Raw genomic sequence first — 20259 nt, forward strand, 5'->3', positions numbered from 1 at the left:
GTAACTCTGAAACTGCCTAGTACAGCAGGCAATAATGAGTTTTCTTAATTGTCTTAGCGTGGTGGCCAATTTGGTTAGTTTAGTGCAAACGATTAACTGGCATTAACTGGCATTAACTGGCATTAACTGGCATTCTCCACTAGAGTGTATTCCAGCATTGCTTTAAGTGGAGAAATCTGAATGAAAAAAGAATAACCAGTACATTTTGTTTCTAAACTACTACATTAATTACCTTTATACAGCTACAGAATGCATCTCTTATAGACCAGCACATAACATTTATGTTATTCATTCATGGTTTAAGTATTTTTTTAATAAACTAATATACTATATGAGTATGTATAGTAATCATGATTTGGGCATTTAATCTAGGTTACAAATTGAACTAAATACTTTTTAAATACTAGTTTGTATAGTGCTTCTCATCCCTAACAAAACAAATACACTTCACATACAGTATAGGAGGGACCCATTTTATGTACTGTACCACTGAAGAGCTGAGCCCTGTTCACCTAGTTGCTGTGCAGCAGTCTTTATGCACCTGTAGCTCCAGTACACAACTTAACAGGCAGAGAACTGAGCAACATTTAGGAAGACATGACTGGAATTTAGCCAGGACACAGGGGTTATCACCACTAGCCTTACAAGGGGGATTTTTTTCACTTAAGAATTATGTTGGTTTGTCAGACTACTGTCAGTCCTTGTTAAAACAGAACTGCACTCATGATATTACATGCAATACAATGATGTGGAAATCTCAAAAGATAAAGAAAAAAACATCCTGTTACTTCAACTTTTTCCTAGTTTCTATGGAAACCCTTCCGGAGGCAAGGAGTCTTTAAGGACAAGATAAGGTTTTCACTATAAAGCAGAACCTAACAGTGCAGACAGGAACTAATTCTGAAGACAGTGGATATCACTTTGAACACTGTTTATGAATGCAAAATTACTGCATCTGATATTTTAAGCAGACATTTACAACACCACATATATTTAAATAAATATAAGCTGCCAACCAACTTTCTTTTCAATCGACCTACAGTGAAATCTCTTGTGAGTTGGTAGCATGCGTAAAACTACTAAAAATGGAAATGCCTGTTGACATACAGTAGGGAAACATTCATTCACCAGCATTACAAAGTTTGCATCAGGAGCCATTGCCACAGCTTTAGGCTCTTAAAAAGAATAAAGTGAAAGGTCTCTTATGAAGAGGTAACCAGAGTACAATCTGTTGACATAGTACCATAGTCAACTACAAGTTAACATAGAACCATAGTCATTGAGTGTACTAAAGCACAGAGATATAATGGTAAAACAACAACAAGCAGCAGAAACCTATGGTAAAGTGTTATAAAAAAAAGTCAAGTCATTGGATATGCAACAAGAAAACATACTGAAATGGACAATCACCTATCATTTACTATGGTAGACATTACTACTGCATTCTAAAAGATTAGTTATCTTAATTTCTACAGCAAAATGATAAACAAATAATTTAGGGTTATAGATTATACTTAATTCTTAATTTCCCTGTTATTTATGATCTTAAGCCTCGGATATTGTGAGATGAACAACTTTTAGGAAATGGGGACTTAAAGGTTCAAACACCCTGCTTTGATCAATTTCAAGCGGATGTTTCCACATAAAAATTAATTGCATCACAAACCATTTACTTGCTAATCAAGTCAACAAATAAGATGACAGATTGGGTTCCATGACATTGAGCTCATTTTTGTTTTAACAGCACCTAACCTCATAATCAAGTATTTTCTCTGATTGGAAGAAAAAGTAAAGGTTAATTTCATGCTGAAAAATAAAAAGAAGGAAGAAAAACACATTGTTTCAGCTGGGGAGCCTTTGGCAGATGCACTCTGGAATGAAGGAGAGACCAGGAATATGAGGTGAAGTCTACAGCCAAAATGCCGCTCCTTTGCAGCTCACATGACAAAAAGTCTGCCACTCTGACCTCATGTTTTCCGATATGTGCTGAAGATAAATGTTCAATAAAACCGTAAAGCAAAATAATATTTAAAATCATGTACATATACTACTAGAGTCATCCTACCTAATTAAAAAGAGTACAAAAATCACTATCAGTTTCATATAGTAATTCAATGCTCTATGCAACACAGTAAAATTCAAAATAGTGGGACTGCCTCCCCAAGTCAGGACTACAGAAAGCACTGTTGTTGTTTCATGGGGCTTCAGTCGCAAATCTGTCTGATACTATTCATGTATGATCTTGATGACTTATTTTCTTTCCACTCCTTCTGTTCAAACTGTAGATAATAGACATATACTGTACATTATCACTGTTGTGCAGCACATCAGAAAGCTTGGGGCTTTCTTTCTTTCTTGTCAGCTTATGCTAAAAGAAAGCTGGTACACTGTAGCAGAAATTACATGTGCCGCTGTTCAAGTATTTAAACTATTTCTTTTCTACATCTGAAATGGTTTTATATTTTAGTAAACCTTAATAGCTGAACTGTGTTTTCACATTCAGAAAAAAACAGCTGTACAGATCCATACACTGTATTCTAATATTTAAATTCTCAGCTTTTATGTTAGTCTAAGTTTTTGGGCTTTCGCGTAAGTTCTTAAAATCACAGAACACTAGAAAATCAACGAATGAGAGGAGGCCTCTTGATCCATCATGCTTTTTTTTTTTTACCAGTTTTTCTTTAGTCAGGTAACTAGTACTGGACAATGCCTCCCAGGAAAAAACAGAGCACTCATTCAAAAATAGGGCAACCATGTGAAGTAAAGAAGCCCAAGGCAAACACTGAACCCAGGACAGCAAAGCCACGTGACAGTAGCATTAACCACTATGTCATCATGCCTCACAAACCTGACTAGATGATGGGTAATCATCAATGTCTACTGTTGAAAGGTTAGCTAGAGTGAACCTTAAATTGTTTTTCCTATTCCCCATCACTACCCTCAAAAAAAAAAAACAGAAAAAATATAGTCAAGTCAAGAAAAGTGAATTTACACACATTTGGTGGTGGCAGTGGTGGGGGTTTGAGCAAGCAATACATGCTCTTCATGAAAATAAACCTCAGTTGCGCCTTAAACATTCATTTCCTAATCAGCTACTGTTTAAAGCCCTTGACAAGCCAAGGAAACTTTGAGGTATAGACATGACATGTCCAACACAGCAAAGCCAAAATGATAATGCAAACGACAGCTGCAAAAGTAAATCATTGTCAAGTAATGGATGAAGAGACAGACTCACAGTTCGATGGCTTTATTCCACATAATGACGTAGCCTGAGAGGGTGAAGGACTCCACATTGACAATGTGAATATTTCCTCTTTCTGTGCCAACATACAACCATTTACTCTGGAAAGGCAGATGGCAAAAAGTTATCCTGCAAAACAAAGAAAGACATTTGGCACATTTTCAGTACACAGCATACAAGGAGTTCAACATTTACGAGACAGCTAAGAATTGCAATTTTAGCAACTAAAAATGTCTGTCTTGTAACTGTAACAAAAGTTTATAAAAGAAACTGAAAATTAAATGTAAGGAAAAACAGACATTTGTTTTTAGAACTGATATTGTTTCTATTTATCTTAAAGGCATCTATACCTTAAAGATTCTAAACACATGTATCACCAAATTATGAAACAATGTAAGTAAAAGGCTAGTCAATGCCAACATAATAAGAAATAGTTTTAAAAGACCACAGTCATCATCCCATGAAGTGCTCTGATGAGCATAAGATAAGACAAAACCTCACACTATTAGCCAAGCTCTTAGAGCTTGTGTAAACAGACACAAATTAAGCTTGATCAGCAGCACCAAATACAGTACATAACTTGTTTGCTGTTAATCAGTATATCCAGAGCCTTCCAGTTTTACTAAGGATTTATCATAATCACAACATAATTAAAATATTAATGTGACATGCAGTCAGTCTTTCCCATTTTGTAACCTTACACAACATGTATACAGGCTGTTCAAAAGTGCACAGTATTTCAACTTACAGTAAAGGTTAAGTAGTAAGAACAATCACCTTCACTGCTCCTTTGTTATTTTCTACACAAGTTTTCTTCTTGAAAAGATGAAATGGCAGATTCATGAATCCTGGTTCGGTTTATTTTAACAAAACGCCAAACGTTACATATTAATTGAGATTGCTAGCAAAATATACTGTAGGACAAGATTCTGTTAAAGAATCCAGACTTAGTATTAGAATGCAAATTTGAATTAGTAATATTACATCACCCCTACAACACTTTAAACACTGAGAAAGTAAATGATAATTAACTGTACATTGTTACAATATGTGACAAAAATGTACAATAATTGTAACAAAGTAACAATTAAAATGTGATTTAAATAGAACACCTAATATTAAAGCAAACACTAGGACTATACAAATCAAAAATGGTATACAAACAGGAGGGAAATGTACTTCAGAGAAGTACAAAAGAAAAGATGGCAAGAGTGGAAATTGGTCTGAATAAGAAAATACATATAAATATTCATATAAACAGCACTATGAGCAACTGTAATAAATGCTATCAGAGCAGAGTTTGACAGATACTTTTATTATTAATTATATTTCTCCTAATGTTTTTTTGAAGAGGTTTTTAAAACTGTGCATCTTAATTAGTTTAATTATGTTATCTGGAGCCCAGATTAATGTACAGGAGGACCTCATGCCTTTGGGGACTACAACGCTTGCACCTAGGAACAGGACGTTACGTTTCCCTGTGTAAGATATGCATATTAATTTGAGCTGAATTTTCTTACATCAATCATTTTATATAATCACTTTGTCAAGGCTGATGAACGTTCTGAAAGACTCCTTGCACCTCAATGGTCACTTCTTGATTACTGCAAATTGTTGAATATATAGACAAGTTTGATCTGTTTAGTTCAACTTAAGAGGAAAGAGGCCTTCCACCACACAAGCAGTTGATAACTATAAAGGCGTGTACACAAAATACATTCCATAAGCATACAACTAAACATCTGACCATATCTTTGCATGAAAATTGACTGTGTATGGAATAAATAAAGCATTGCCAATTCCTGCTTAAAATCAGATGCAGCCTTACAATTGCTCATATAATCATTCTATAAATCTTTTGCAAAGTGGTATGAACAATAACTAGAGAATAAAATACCCCACTTAATGACACAACATAATTCAATTCTTAATGAAGACCACTACACAGAAGGGATATAAAGCTGACAGCAACTTCTAATGGCAACATGGTACTGTGTTTCAAGTGAGACATATGTCTGATATTTTAGCCTACCTGAATATGATCACTCAAAAGATGGCCAAGGAGTAGCTTTTTTAACCACAGAATACTGTAATTTGCTGATCCCTGAAAGCATTAGACCTTCTATAAATAGTCTATGAATAGCCTTCCACATTTGCTTATTATTAATGGTTTGTTTTCTTTACATTTATATGAAAATAAATGGTTATAACAGGACTATGTGGGAAAGCCATTTTACATAATGGCTACAGCAACAGTACTATGAGAGTTAACAAGTGACAGAAAAGGGCTGGAATCAAACAATGTGACAAGAACTGTCGACTGCAAAGATAAACGCAGTAACTGATCATGACAAAGACAATGACAGTATTAAGTACTGTATGTTGAGTATCAGGTACATACACAATACTGATTATTAAACCTTCACCATTACTCACGTTCTATCAACAAGAAAAAAAAAAGACATTCTGAAGCAGCAGTGCCAGTAACCCTATACTGTATGTCTCCTTCTTAGCAGATGTTGTGCAAGATACTACAGAGCAACTACATTCCTTCTTCAGATCACTGATGCACACAAATGTTATCCTTGTTTCTCAGAAGCAAATCATTAAGACATATGTAAGGTTCTCGATTTGAAATGGACTGGTATGACTGGTGAGCTTGGAATACTATATCTCCTTCTCATCTTATTCATCTTCTCAATACTTCTGTATTTGCAGAATTTATAACCTTTGTCTATTTGACAGTCTGACTTTAACATTTGAACTTCTGTATAGACAGCAGATTAAGTGCTCCTGAATGTTCCAAACTTTCAACAGCTATGTTTGTTCATATATTAGTATTATATTGTTTATACCTATAATATGTCCTGAGCTGTGACAGTAAAATGAGCTACCCATAGTTCTGAACTATTTCTGAACCCAAATTTGTTCTCTTACACTTATAACTGTGTGGTAAGAATTTGAAAAACAAATCCCTAAATTCATATAATGCATGTCTTTGAAGTGACACTGTATATTGGAATGGCTGGAACACTGGGCATTGTGGGAGATGCCACACAAAGCCACATGACTGACACAGCTTCATTACAGTCATGCAGCTGCAACCAGTGATGGTGGCTTGGATGAGCAGGCCCTCTTGCCTGCTACTAGACTATGAGCTCCCAACAGACAGCTGGGAAACTTTGTCAGAAATGGAAAACCATGTTTCCAGAGGCAGCTCTAACAGCTTGGTGATTGAGAAAACAAGTAAAGGATATTGATGCTTTAGAATGTTGTTTATTTTAATAATTTAACACTTTCTTCCTAGAGCTAGAGAAACAAAGTGCAGGATAATGTTGGGGTTTTTGCAATATCTGTTGGGTTTTTTTTAAATGACAATTTTGGACCCATTTATTTGGTGTACGACAATTACAGGATTTTTTTTTCTGGTGCTTTCACATTTTTTTTATATATATATTTTTTTAGTTTTTGAAAGAGCTGAACATCAACTATTTTGCTTTATTCTCTTGAGACCAAAGTTTATTTTCATTCTTTTTACAACAAAAATAAGATTAGAAAAATGTTGAATCTCTTCATCTTTTTAAAATGTATATTCTGTTTCAGATTTACCACCTTCCTGAGAGAAGTGGGTAGGTTAAAACATTTTTGATATATGATTTGTAGAAAAGTCTTTAAATAGTTTTATTTACCTTAAAATAATTTCCCAAAAAGGTCTCTGAAGGCTTTTTTTTTTCATAAATGGTGTCACGACATTTTTCCCATTTCAGGATTTTTTTTGTCTATGACCAATCCTATGTACTTGCATTCATTGACAAATTGACAACCTCTATAGTCTAACAGCTAACTACCGTAGGTTGAAGGGGTGTTATATTTTTCCTAAAATAAGTGATAACTGAGGAATTAGATAAGATAATAAGAGCATCAGAGAGGAATCATCTGATATACCTCAATATAGAAAACACTCAGTAAATGTGAGATATTTTCTTTGAAATGGAAAAATGATCCCCTTTTCTCTTGTGATTTCAAATGTTTCAGTTTACTGAACTTGACAAAGCCTGCTGTTAACCCAAAAGCAGCACCAGAACTCTATTCAAAGCTAATCTGCACATCAACCACGTGTTGTCTCATTTTCTTTCCTCTGTTTTTTCTTGTGAAACAAACTAAGCCACCGGAAACAATAAATGTCTTAAAACTATTTAGCATGAGCTCAAATAGCATCAGACCACACAATAAATTGTTGTTACCTTGAAACAAAATGTGTCTATTTCAGTGCAGTCCGAATCAACAAAATGCTATCTCAACCCTCCCCAAAATTACTGCTTATTAGTAAGAATAGCAGTAGAGGCTGCAGTATTAGAAAAGAGTGGAGTACATGACTTTCCTTTAAACAATGTGTTGCTGTATACTGTAATGACTTCCACCTTTAACTTTGAAAGCTGTCCCCTAAAAATCTGTAATAATGTAATTAATATATAATAAAAGTGAGATATGAAATTCAAATGCTCTGGTCCTCCAAGCTTACTGAATTGAGTTCTAATGCAGGAAATCCCATCAGGGGGTTTGCACTTGCAGTGATATCATCCGTGAGTGAAGCATGGAATACCATCTGCAGCAGGTTTACAACACAAAGCACTACATTGCAATAATCTTAACTGGCCTTATCTCCACTGTGGCAAGACAGCAATCAAACAACACAGCTGCCATCCAGCAACACTACCTGCTAATCTCAGATGAAAAGCCCTGGTGGACTAATGATGGGGCCAGAGGACAATCTGTGATTTGCTATTTTGAAGAATCTCAAACAAATCTTGGCAAAACACCATGAACACGAAAGTATTATAAAACAGGCCTACAATTCTCAAACATGCAATTTCATGGATTGTCAGAACAACTAATAATAAGTGGTACGAATGAAAAAAAAACAGTATATGAAAAAGATTTTTCAGCAATCAGGAACTATACGCTAAATTGATACACTACAGACTACAACCATCCATTCCTTATCAGTAAGTTGCAACCTGGAGACATCCTCAAAGCAGGATAACACAGTGGACAAATCAATTTTAGGGCAGACAGATCCAGGCAGACATATAACTTAACAGACACCTAATATACTGGCCAGCAAGGCTTTTGGAAGGTGAAGAAGAGCAAAGCAAGCTGAGAAAACCCATAGGACCGTAGGAAGAACATGCAAACTCCACACAGAAGGCACCACTGTCTGGAGCCAAACCAAGACCAAAGAGCTGAGAGGGAGCAACAATAATAACTATAACTCTGGGGTGCCCACATTGGCAATTCATTTATTAAAATTTACTTCAGAAAAGTTTTTTTTTAGTTTTCTACATTTTGTTCACCTTTTGAAATTGTTGCAATCTGAACAACAACAGAACTTTATAGCAAAACCTACAATACTGTTCTGGCTTCAATTTATGTTAATGAATCATGATAACTCGAAAACATCTAGTGTCTTCAATTCCACACGCATCTGCTTTTTTAGAAAACATTCAGTCCTGACATGATAGCAACTGGTCTACTTCAGTTCAGAAGCATCTAAGATAAAGTGTATCTCATCCAGCAAACCACTAAGGTAAAAGACTTGCTTTCCCCAAAGGACACTAGAATATTTTTCTATTAATAACAGACAACCTACAGTAACTGAGTTATGTAAACACAACACATAACAATTCTCTCAATTCGAAAGTTGGCAGTTCTTTAAGCATAGCCGGTTTGTGTTTAATATTATCTGGCAGTGTAGTATCATACTGCTTCTACCTGGAAATACTTCCAGTAAAGTGACCAATAACAGTAGGTACTCTTTGAAGATGACATCCACATACAGTTAAATGATCATTTCTGCAATTTCCCTCACAGGATCAATAAAGTATCTATCTATAAAGTCACTGTCAATTGAAATAATCATATTACAAACTTAAGTAACCCAGACAAGCATATTTATTATATTTATCACAACTAGTTTTCATGCACTGCATGACAAGTGTTTTAATATCACCACTATGGCCAAAGTAAATTAGCAAGTCGATTCCACTTTTTCCTGTTCATTCACTTCTAACTCAGTAAGTGTTTGTAGAAGCTACATACTGGCAAAAATACGTTTTTTGATAATGTATTAATATTCATAAACTCTGTGTGTATTTGCATATCCTGCCAGTGGCACTGACTGATGAAGGGTTTCCCTTGTCAATTTGTCTAATGAAGAACCACTGCTTATGAACAATTAACAAGGTCAGATTTCAATTAGAGAATGAAGAAATGTCCTTGACAAAGATTTTGTCACAGATGAAGCAGAAATAACTAATTCAAATCTAATTTGGCTATAAATAGTAAGGTTTTAAGCTCTGACAGGGTCAAAAGAAAAAAAAGAAAATGACATGAAAAGGGCAATGTTTATTACGTGACATTTGCAACACTGCCATAAGTACAATAAAAGTATGGTATTAGTTAAGAATAATCACCATCTTCAGAAAGCTTCTTGCTCCCGCTAGGGGTTGCAGGAACCCAGAGGCTGAATGCACAGGGCGCCAGGCAGGACATTAGTACATTGCCAGGCATACACACAAGCACAAACAGACATTTTAGAGACACCAATTAACTTATCCAGCATGTCTTTGGAAGCCAGGAGGAAACCCAAACATCTGGAGAAAACCCATGAAAACAACATGGAACCTCCAAATGGAAGGCCCAGTACAGAAATAATTCTAAATATCCAAAAATCTAAACTAAACTAAAAAAATAGGTCTACAAGATTTATATCGGTGATGAAAAAAACTTTAACCTGACCGTTTAACATTAAAGCATCTCAGAGTGCAAAAGAAGGAATGTCAAGATAGAAATGTGACGCCCAATTCCAGGGAGCAGCCAATACTGTAGGCAGCTTTGTGCATTGTACCCTTAAATCTCATTTAGCCAGTTCACAAGCCAAATCAACTCAAGCCTGTATAAACTCGTAAGTTTGATTCAAGCTGCTGGCAGGGGAGAGACAATAGCAACACACAAATTTAAATCAAATGTGACATCTTGTCACCACACCTGGCTCCTTCCTGGCTTGTCCCCTGGCAAATAGCAGAGCGGTGGCACTGTGGCTAAGGATCTGCACCCGTGGCCGGATGGTTGCCTGTTCAAATCCCACAGCCGGCATAGGAATCCTACTCCCTTGGGCCCCTGAGCAAGGCCGTAAACCTCAGCTGCTCCAGGGGCACCGTATAAATGGCTAACACTGCGCTGACCCCAAGCTTCTCTCTCCCTATCTGTGTGTCTCATGGAGAGCAAGCTGGGTTGTGTGAAAAGACAAATTCCTAATACAAGAAATTGTATATGGCTAATAAAGTGATCTTAAAATTAAGTGATCTTAAATAGAAGAGACTGGCACAACCGTTAATGCAAAATGAAGGAGCTACTGCTTCATTTTCAACAAGGATTTTCAGAAACAATCAACAATCTATCACAACAACAGTGCTTGTTAAAACAGGCCAAGGATACAAAAAGAAAGGCATGCAGGTGACTATTCTAACCTACCAGCTACCTTCCCCAGAAAAAAACATTAATATCAGTAACTACCCTTCAATTCAATGTTCTTGTGTAAAAATTTCTTCTTTTCTTTATATTGTTCAATCTGCTGAAAGCCCAGTCTTCAGCACAACCACTTGGTCTCAGACAAGAGTCCCTCACTCTAGTTTGTCATACCCTTATATACACTGATTATAGCCCTTTAGTGAAAACATCTGTCTTCAACTAACTCTGAAAATCCCTCAACTGTCTACAGATATCATGTTTTTATATATCCTAAAGATACTTTCTGACCTCTTCTGATGATCTACTGTATATACATTATACTTCACATAATGGGGAAAGTTACAGTGGGAAAAGACTATCTTTGGTCCATAATAGACACCCTCTATAATTTTACCGCCTATGTTGTGAAACAAAATAATTTCTCAGTAAAATAAACTTGATTTTTTTATCAATGAAACTACTAAAAGTATTCCTTTATATTTAATATCTGAGGTTATTCATCAATCCTCAGAATAAGAATGCAAAAATACAAATACATTACAGTTCATAAAGCAAAAACAAAACTACTGTCGACATTTTTAGAAAATTACTCTAAGAATTACGAAGTGCTGAGCTCATTGCACTTTACAAGCAACACAATGGGAAAGGTAGAAGAGATCAGTTTTTAAAGTAGGACATTGCTTCACATTGCAAGACCAACTGTACTTGTTCCAGATCTTGCATATGATCAAATACAGTGAGAAAGTTTAAAAGATCCAAATACAGAAGTAATAATGCAGGCAGTAATACAGTATGGTTGTGTAAAGTCCATACCTGTATATATTTATATTTTCATGGAAGGCTACAGCAGAGAAAACTTTTAAGAATGATTAATGGATATGTGCATTGATTCAAAGGGTAAAACAATTACTTCTTCCCCCCCTCACTTGACTAGATAATACACAACAGAAAAAGCGGATCTTCATTTTTTTCATTAGCAAAAGAGTAAATTATTTCCGATGACTAACATATCCCATTCTGCTTTGTAGTAAGATCATGTAAAACAAAGGTTTTCCTTTCTTGCTGTTGAGGAACTCTAAAGTGTTGACACAACTGAAATGTGAGAGGAATACAAAGTGCTTTGATGGAACTGGCATAGCAAAGGGGAGCCAGAGTCTTTAAACCAGCATGACTTTGCAAGATTTTTCAATCAGCTAAATTCAGGCTTCTGTTTCTGTGAACTGAGAAATCATCTTAGCCTTTGTATGTAGATACCTTGGTTCTGGAGCAGGATATATCACTCATAGTCACTTTGAAGCACAGAACTTAAATACTGCAGTCTTTTAAATTTTCTACAAAGTAATGCCTTAACATGGTTTATATTGCCATTTTTAGAGGAGTGAATACAGAAAAATTACCAGAGTGTTACGACCCCAAGTGTCTAGGGGTAAAGAGGTGTAGTATTTAGGATTGTTTTTGGATGCAGGTGGGTTCTGGTGAGGGACTTGGTGTTGGTGCAAAAGTGATTATTTTAAGGTGAATAAGTGACTGGTACGTAATAGGACACAATAACACACAGGGAGAAGGAACTAGAGCGGTGCCAAAGAAAAGAAAATAACAAACAAAATGGAACTGGCTAAGAAAGTGAGGGAAAGCTGACCTAACTACAAAAGAAAAACCAAAACACACAGTCTTCGGCATCTTCAAACACCCTAGCTAACCTTCACTTACTACCCAAAACCATACAAGACAAAACGGCATTCACCCGTCCTAAACTAGTGTTACTAATGCAGAGATCAACTACGTGTGCAGAATGTACCCAACAACCTAAACTAATCCTATACACAAAAGTTCACACAAATACACAAGTGAACTATGAATACCAATAAGCGAAAATGAGAGTAGACACAAGTAACAGGGTACAAAAGAACACAGAGATTGATACAATACATCTGGGCAAGGTAATGGCTAAATAAGGATAAACACACAAACAAACTAAAGTACAAGGAGACGACCACAAACCAACAAAGCTGAAGCTATACGAAAACACACACACACACGAAGCGAAATGAAGCCGAAGCAAAAACAAAAGCGAAATGAAACCGAAGCAGAGCCGAGCAGGACCGAAGTCAAACGAAAGGCCCCTTCATTCTGAAAACCACCAAGTTAAATACTGAATAAGCTGCGTTCTGATTGGCTGAGAAGCTAATTGAAGATGATGTAATACGGAACAATGGTGTAATGATGGACTAATGGGGGAAGGAGAACAATCAAGGTCAGGAAGTGTGGAACAGGGCAACAAAAACACACATGGACACACTGGGACGTAACAAGAGCTTTTCAGACAGTTGGCGGGGTGCCCTTCATCTGACTGAACTATAGGCCTAAGCAGCTGAAAAGAGTAGAAGGCATTTTCATTATCAAGTTGGTTAGATCCAAATTGATAAGTCAAACTCAAACTTTTTTTAAAACAACTTCCCATACCCTGTAATGCTACCTAATTTGGGTTTTCTTCTCTCTCATCTACATTAAGAACCACCATTAGCGATCATTAATTTTCATCAGAAATAGTGATACATTGGTGGGGATGTGATTATAAAAGATGACCCATGGCAATGAATTTTCTCTTCAGTGATCAGTGCTCCAGACCTGTGCTTTAGGGCTGGAAATTTGCTGTAATGTTATCTAACTGACCCATATCACTAAAAGCCCCAAATAATGTTGCTTTTCAACAAAAGCTGTTCTTTCTCATTACATTCCTTCAAGGTATTATTGTTCCATTATACCCTTCCTATCAGAAGTGCATAATCTATAACAATTATAATAATAATAACTTGCATTTTATCTAGTTAGACTTTTAAATACTGCATCTAGTAAGAAAGGAAATTGTCACTCTAGTGAAACAATACAGTTAACCAAAGACAAAAAGAAGATATTAAGCATCCCAAAAACAGAAGTATGCACTGTTATTTTTCATTAAAAAAAAACCTAGGAGTATTTAATGTTTTATTGTTTTAAAAGAGTAGAAGAACTGTGGTTTCAGAGCTGTGGTTGTTTTTTTAAAGGTATTTTCTGTGTGAAAACAAATGACCTACTTTGTAATATGTTCTCATTTTTACACAATAGTTATCCAGATAACTGGCACCAAAATGCAAAAATGCATTTGAATCAAAATGCAAGCTTCTTATATGTTAAGAGTTCTACAAAGCTACATGGCATATAGCAGTGAGAACATTTTTAAAAAATGTTGGGTCATCAAAGAATTGTAGAACATGTAAGTCACCTCAAGCATGTAAAATGATTGTCCTTTACCAGGTGGGCTGGTAAGGCTGCTGTAGTGATGTCAGAATGCTCTATAATTATAAAGCATTGTGTAGATTCCTAGCATTGAAACCAGATGCAGTAAAATGCAACAGTAACGGGATAAATTAGAGGACACTTTTACTAATGCATAAGAAAAGCAGTGATAAAGACATGTTTTGCAGTGGAATAGAGAAATAAATCAAGAAAATTTTAAAATAAAAAAACTAACACCCAAATAATTTACACTATAATATATGCTGAAAGAAATTCTGCATCAAACAAGCTTTAATGCCTTTTAAGCACTGTGGTTAAAGAGAGGAATAGGACCTAAAATTTTAACAAACACTTCCAAAAAGCTGTGCACAAGAACTTCAACAGCAGAAAAGGTAATGAGTGTTATCCTATGATGACCCACTTCAGAGGAATGTCATTGCTCCGAAAGGGAAATAGCACAAAATCGAATGCTGCTGACGAGTTAGAAAATTGGAAATGCTAGCATACTGTATGAAACCAAAACTAAGGAAACTGGTCTACACAAATAAGCAGCTTCATGTTTAGATGAAAAAAAAAACTATTTTTTGTTCAGAACATGGGGAAATAAATAAAATCAAGAGGTTCCTCCATGCCTGCCTAGTTTTACTGCTTCCCTCCTCTCTAGTTTCTCTTTGCTTGACTCACTAACTGGTTTCACATATGAAATCCACAACCTGCCTATTAGACCTCATCCCCACTGCTTTATTTCCATCCTGTTTCACTACTCTTTGCTTCATTGCCATCAATATAATTTATGAGTTCTTGAGCACTGGTGTGGTATTATTATCTGTGACATAAAAACATAGAGGACTCAAAATTTACTTAATCTAAACTGATAAGACTGAAGTCATGCTTATTGGCAGGCCCCATCAGCTATCCAAATCCAATTCAGGGGCTCTATCTGTTGATGGTACTGAGCTTCAGTCTAAATTGAAGAACTTGGAGGTGATATTAGATCCACGCTTGATGTTTGACCTACAGTACATGTGAAACATATTGCCAAAGCATCTTCCCTCCACCTCAGAAATAGTGCCAGACTACTGTACACCCTATGTTGTTGCTTACTGCTCAAATGCTGATCTACCCATTTGTCTACCCAATTGACTACTGTAACACTCTACTCGCTGAGGTATCTAAACACATATTGAGCAAACTACATTGTGTCCAGAATTCGACAGCCAGAATCCTGAACAGGTCTAGTTAAAATGATCAAATTACTCCTATCCTGGAGTAGTTGCACTGGCTTCCTATCAGGTTTCATGTCAACTTCAAAATCCTCGTGCTCACTTATAAGGCTCTGCCTGAATGGCTTAGCACCTCAATACCTGTTTGAGCTACTGTTATCCCACTTCCCACCTCACAGCCTATGTTCATCAAATTCTAGTCTCCTATCTGTGCCCCATCTACACTCTATGGGTGACTCATGCCCCAGAGCTCTGGAACTCTATCCCAAAGGATATCAGTCACCCTCCCTGAGCTGGTTCAATTCAAGACTCAAAACATTCTTTTTTGAAGGGCTTTTATTTCACTGGTTCAGTGTGCCCCTTTTCGTCTACTGTATTCCAAACTCCCTTCTACTACCTCCTCTAATTTGTATATTCATTGTGTATTTTTCATGCATTTTTTATTTTGTCTTCTTGTTGTACAGTAAGGTGCTTTGAGAAGCCAAAGGCACTAGCTAAAACATAATCAATTGGCAGCTCACTGGTGTAGCTGCCCGATACTGCCACTTCCATCTATATCAGTTCATCTTTTTATCACCTATTAAGAACTGTTTAGTCAGAAATCAAGGAGCAAATTCTTAATTACCACTTTCAAGAGACTGCATGTACTGTACTGTTGATTTGTGTGCTAATGTTGATGGAAATTTTTTTTTAAACCAAGAACTGAGTGCTGAAAAAAGTCTAAACAAGCAAGCACATCAATGACTGGCAGCAATAAGCACTGGTGATTAAGGGCCCAGTTGGAACAAAAAACAGAAGAGACAAGAGTATGCCAGGACAAGGACTGAGAACCACAGCTCCAGGATATCTCAGAAAACTAGTTTATAATTCAAATGTAGTTAGTGTGCATCAGTTAGTGCAGTGTTTCAGAAGTATGGATGGAGAACAGTTTGTCAGAAATGTGAATAAGAATACTGTTCGCGACTTTCTGCATACCTTCAAATACCCTATAATTCTTGGACATGTTTAGAGACTAAACAGTGCAAATGCTCAGACATAGGGCTCTGCAAAATCAGCCTATTTCTGTACTGTTAAAAGCTGAGTCCCTGTATTGTTAACCACAATCAAAATTAGGGAAAACACAAAAAAACAGCTCTTTGGGACAAAGACAAACCTTGAATTTGAACATTAGCAGCATGATCAAAAAACCGCCACTGCTGCACATTTTGTGAGTGGTGCCTCAGAGTTTAACTAGCAGAAACATTTTACAAACTCTGTAAACAGAATATTCAGTGCAATGCAATGCCCTTAAAAATACTGTACTTAATGCCTATTCATCATTTTAATGCAAAGAAATGCTTAGTCCTCCCAGCATGGGTTCCATATTTTAATATTTACTGTTAGTGATCACTATTTTGGTGCGATAGCTAAAAACTTTTATAGAACTATTTTTATGTACATGTGAACTCATTAGATCCCACTAAACAGGAAACAGTACTGCAGTGTGGACGCACTGAGTCAGACTAATTATTATGTAGTTATGTAGTGCAGACAGGGCCTTAATGTCAAGCCCACAGTCTAGTATTTACCCTTTAACCATGCCAGTGGTGAAGAGACTAACAAGTATCATGTGCATAATTAGAGATAAAGTCTGAAATTTAACCCATTCTTCTTTTCCATATCATTGAATTTATATCACAAATCTGACTGTGATACTCAGCTATAAAACAGATATGTTTTATCACATGAAGATAATATTTAGAATTGGATTTGTGGTTATGTTGCAGAAAAGCAATAGTGAAGGAACATGCACTTTCATTTCTCTGGTAGAAAAAGCTATGGCCCATTTTTTTAAATTTGCAGGGAATGAAGTAATTTCCCAGCCCTTCATTTTTAGTTCAAATGGCCTTGAAAGATAGAAAGTAAAGTCACATATAACCCTGTTACTATATTTGCTTTGGCAGAAATAACCTCCCTAATGTTATCTTGACAGTCCTAGCTGTATACAGTATGAGAAGTATAGCTCCTGACTGTCACACTCACTGAACCTCACATAACCTAGGTGGCAGAGCAAGGGCTAAGCTCAAAGAAGCTGTCTGATAACAAGCCAGATTGGATAGGATGTCAGACATTTGCTGTGGGAAACTGTAAGACAAACTAAGATTACAGTGTTTTAAGGGAGTTTTTTTTAAGTATTCAATTCACTTTTTCAATTCAGTTTTGTTCTTACATTTTTCAGTCTTTTATTAGAACAATATTTCATCCAACTGATAAGACAACAGAAACAAGATAATAACCGATAGACTATAATATTTTCAGTACAAATGGTTAAAATGGTTATTAGGCATACACATTTAGAAATATTGAGATTCCACAATAAATTGTGGTCAAAACCTTTGAAGAAGTATCAATCAAGTATTGAAAAATCAACTACAACAGATTTATAATATTAGACACTGTGTCCAATAGATAATGCCTGAAAATGGACAAGGTTTTATTAAGAAATAACATTTATAAACAAATTATGCACACAATGTAAACTGTAATGTTTTGTAATGTGTATGGAATTCTGGCCTATAGCACTACATGGGTGCTTTCAGGTTTTATTGTTTTAAATAAAAAAGTAGTTCAGTAACTGAACTACATACCTTATAAACACAATGATAAGAGTTTATAGATTTTCTAATATTGTGTACAAAATTTGTATATTACACTTTCTCCAATTTGTCAAAATACTAAAAGATATATGTGTGTGGATGAATAAGTTGTTATGGTCCTTAAAAATTACATCGCATTTTAGAATTTTAGTGGCAAAACCTCACTCACTTCATTTGTTTGATCCATTTTATGGAATAAACTTTTATTTTCTTAAGACTAGAAATTTGAAATGATCATAATGAAGAAGGTCCAATGATAATGAATGCAGAGATGACAGAGAAACATTGTATTTTTATTTTGATAAATTAAATGTATTGGGATTCGCAGTAGGAATTTTACTACAGGACAGGGTAATAAATCATTTACCTCGTCTCTTTATGAACTGCAGTCTTCAGAAAAAATGGGTTATGTAATTTATTGAGCATTCAGGGAAACCTAGACATGGTAAGATACTGAAGACTTTGTGAATGTGTAAAGAACTGTGAATTCTAATTAGAGTTAAAATTTATAAGAACAAAACCATAGCCACTGGCAGCATGACTGCTTTTCTTTCCATTGAATCAGCACTTCTTAAGTTCTAAGGTTTTGGCAGTTTTGCCACTTGGCTTCCAGTATCTCATTTTTACACCTGGGAATCAGTTGCCATTCCAGGTAATTTATACCTACCGCATGGCCAAAAATCAGTAGGAAAAAGACTCAAATTTGTGGTAACAAAAAATAGTATTAATAATATTGTTTAATAAAATGATATTTGCATAAAAAACATTTGAGAACAAAATATAAACAGAACACCTTTTCATTAACTGTATGAATAAATTCGTGACTAAACTCTAACAAGGTGATTTATAATTAAGCACTACACAAGAAAAAAAAGGGTGTAGCTTTAAGGAAACAAATCACTGATACAAATCACCCACACAAGACACATTCCTTTTTGCACCATTATACTGAACAAAGATTGTGAAATATTTTAACCATTCAATTACTAGAATATAGAATACTTGTTGCACCCAGCATTGTGATCCTGTCTGACTATTTGAACACTCATCTAAAAAGTCTTGCCTTACATGAAGTCAAGGTGGCAGTATTCTATTCAAGATCATGCTTTACCTAGAAAGATGTTGCAGAGAACAACTTCCTAAAAAAATAGCGCTTTCAATGTTTCAAATTACTTATTGACATTTTGTGACAGATGAGATCCAGTAATTGTACTTCAAAATATAATAACAAGTTCAGAGAAATTAATGGAATCAAAAGATTATTAATCTTTTATAATTACTTTATTAGAAATGAAATGAACTTCTGCTTAATTGGAGTGCTGTGCTGGTATTTGAGTCACCCTCAGTTTGAGACCGACATGAGCCACAGTGGTAAATGAAGATGACTACATCCTAAACAGTCGTAACCTTTGTGTTTAGATGCTCTTTATTTTACCTCTAGGGAACAAAGCCATTGACCTTCTAACTGCAGACGTTAAACATGTCCTTACCTCTCCCTGTTGAATTTGAGGGAATGAAGAATGGCAGGTCGCTTTTGCCGCAGGTTCCAGAGGTGAATGCTATCATCCGCCAAGGCACTCACGAGGGCTCCCTGGCAAACAGGAAAGGCCAATCAAACAGTATTTCAGGGCAGCCTGTTACATTTCTGAATAAGACAAACCTACAGGGGTATATTGAGTCTAGGGAGTAGAGACTGCACAGGGACAAACACCTGTCACATAGCAGTGCTTCAGCATTCTGAACCATCACCTCACTAATGTGGATGATTCAGATAATGAAAACACACTGTTAAAATGGATTGCTCTTATACCTCAATGTTTCATTGAACACAAATGTTACAAACATTGTCTGCATATACTACTAAAAGTTTTTATTAAAGAAGACAGTTAATTGTAAATGTAGGTAAATCCCAGCCAGAAATACAGGTTATCTGAGATGGTGATGATTAAACCAGCTCTCCAATGGTCAGCAGCTTGGCTGGTCGGGTGAGAACAAAGCCATTCTGCAGTCACTCTATAACATACAGTATGTGAGTCTATAACATCTTTCAATCCTGTCAGCTGTGATTTATCACACGGTATCCTATGCATGTGTACATTTCCACACATAACAGCAAACATGTTTGCCCCTCTCCCTCTTCCCAAAGTTATGAATATTAACATGACACTTCTTTCTCCAAAGTCACTGTGATTCACAGCCAGCGGCAAGGAAACAGCGAGAGATGCTCTCTCCTCCCTGAGGCACAATGCTGACTCAATACTCTTGCTGACTCAGAGACAGGCAGGAACAGGGATGTCTGCTAGGAGTGTGACAAGGGAGTGAATGAACGAATGCTGCAAGAGAAATGAAAAGC

General features: G+C 35.9%; 1 protein-coding gene across 35 annotated transcripts in view; it reads right to left on the reverse strand.

Annotated features, from left to right (window-relative positions):
• LOC148674704 (syntaxin-binding protein 5) overlaps window positions 1-20259 on the reverse strand; it is a 245239-nt gene that overhangs the window by 158722 nt on the left and 66258 nt on the right. For all 35 annotated transcript variants that reach the window (XM_088625141.1, XM_088625140.1, XM_088625138.1 and 32 more), the window contains exons 4-5: window positions 19397-19497; window positions 3236-3370 (exon numbers count right to left, since the gene is read on the reverse strand). In XM_088625141.1, coding sequence (XP_088481267.1) covers window positions 3236-3370; window positions 19397-19497 — 236 coding nt within the window. The remainder of the gene's footprint in view (window positions 1-3235; window positions 3371-19396; window positions 19498-20259) is intronic.

Source organism: Lepisosteus platostomus, chromosome 3, assembly GCF_059453375.1.
Source record: "Lepisosteus platostomus isolate fLepPlt1 chromosome 3, fLepPlt1.hap1, whole genome shotgun sequence".
Lineage (NCBI taxonomy): Eukaryota > Metazoa > Chordata > Actinopteri > Semionotiformes > Lepisosteidae > Lepisosteus > Lepisosteus platostomus.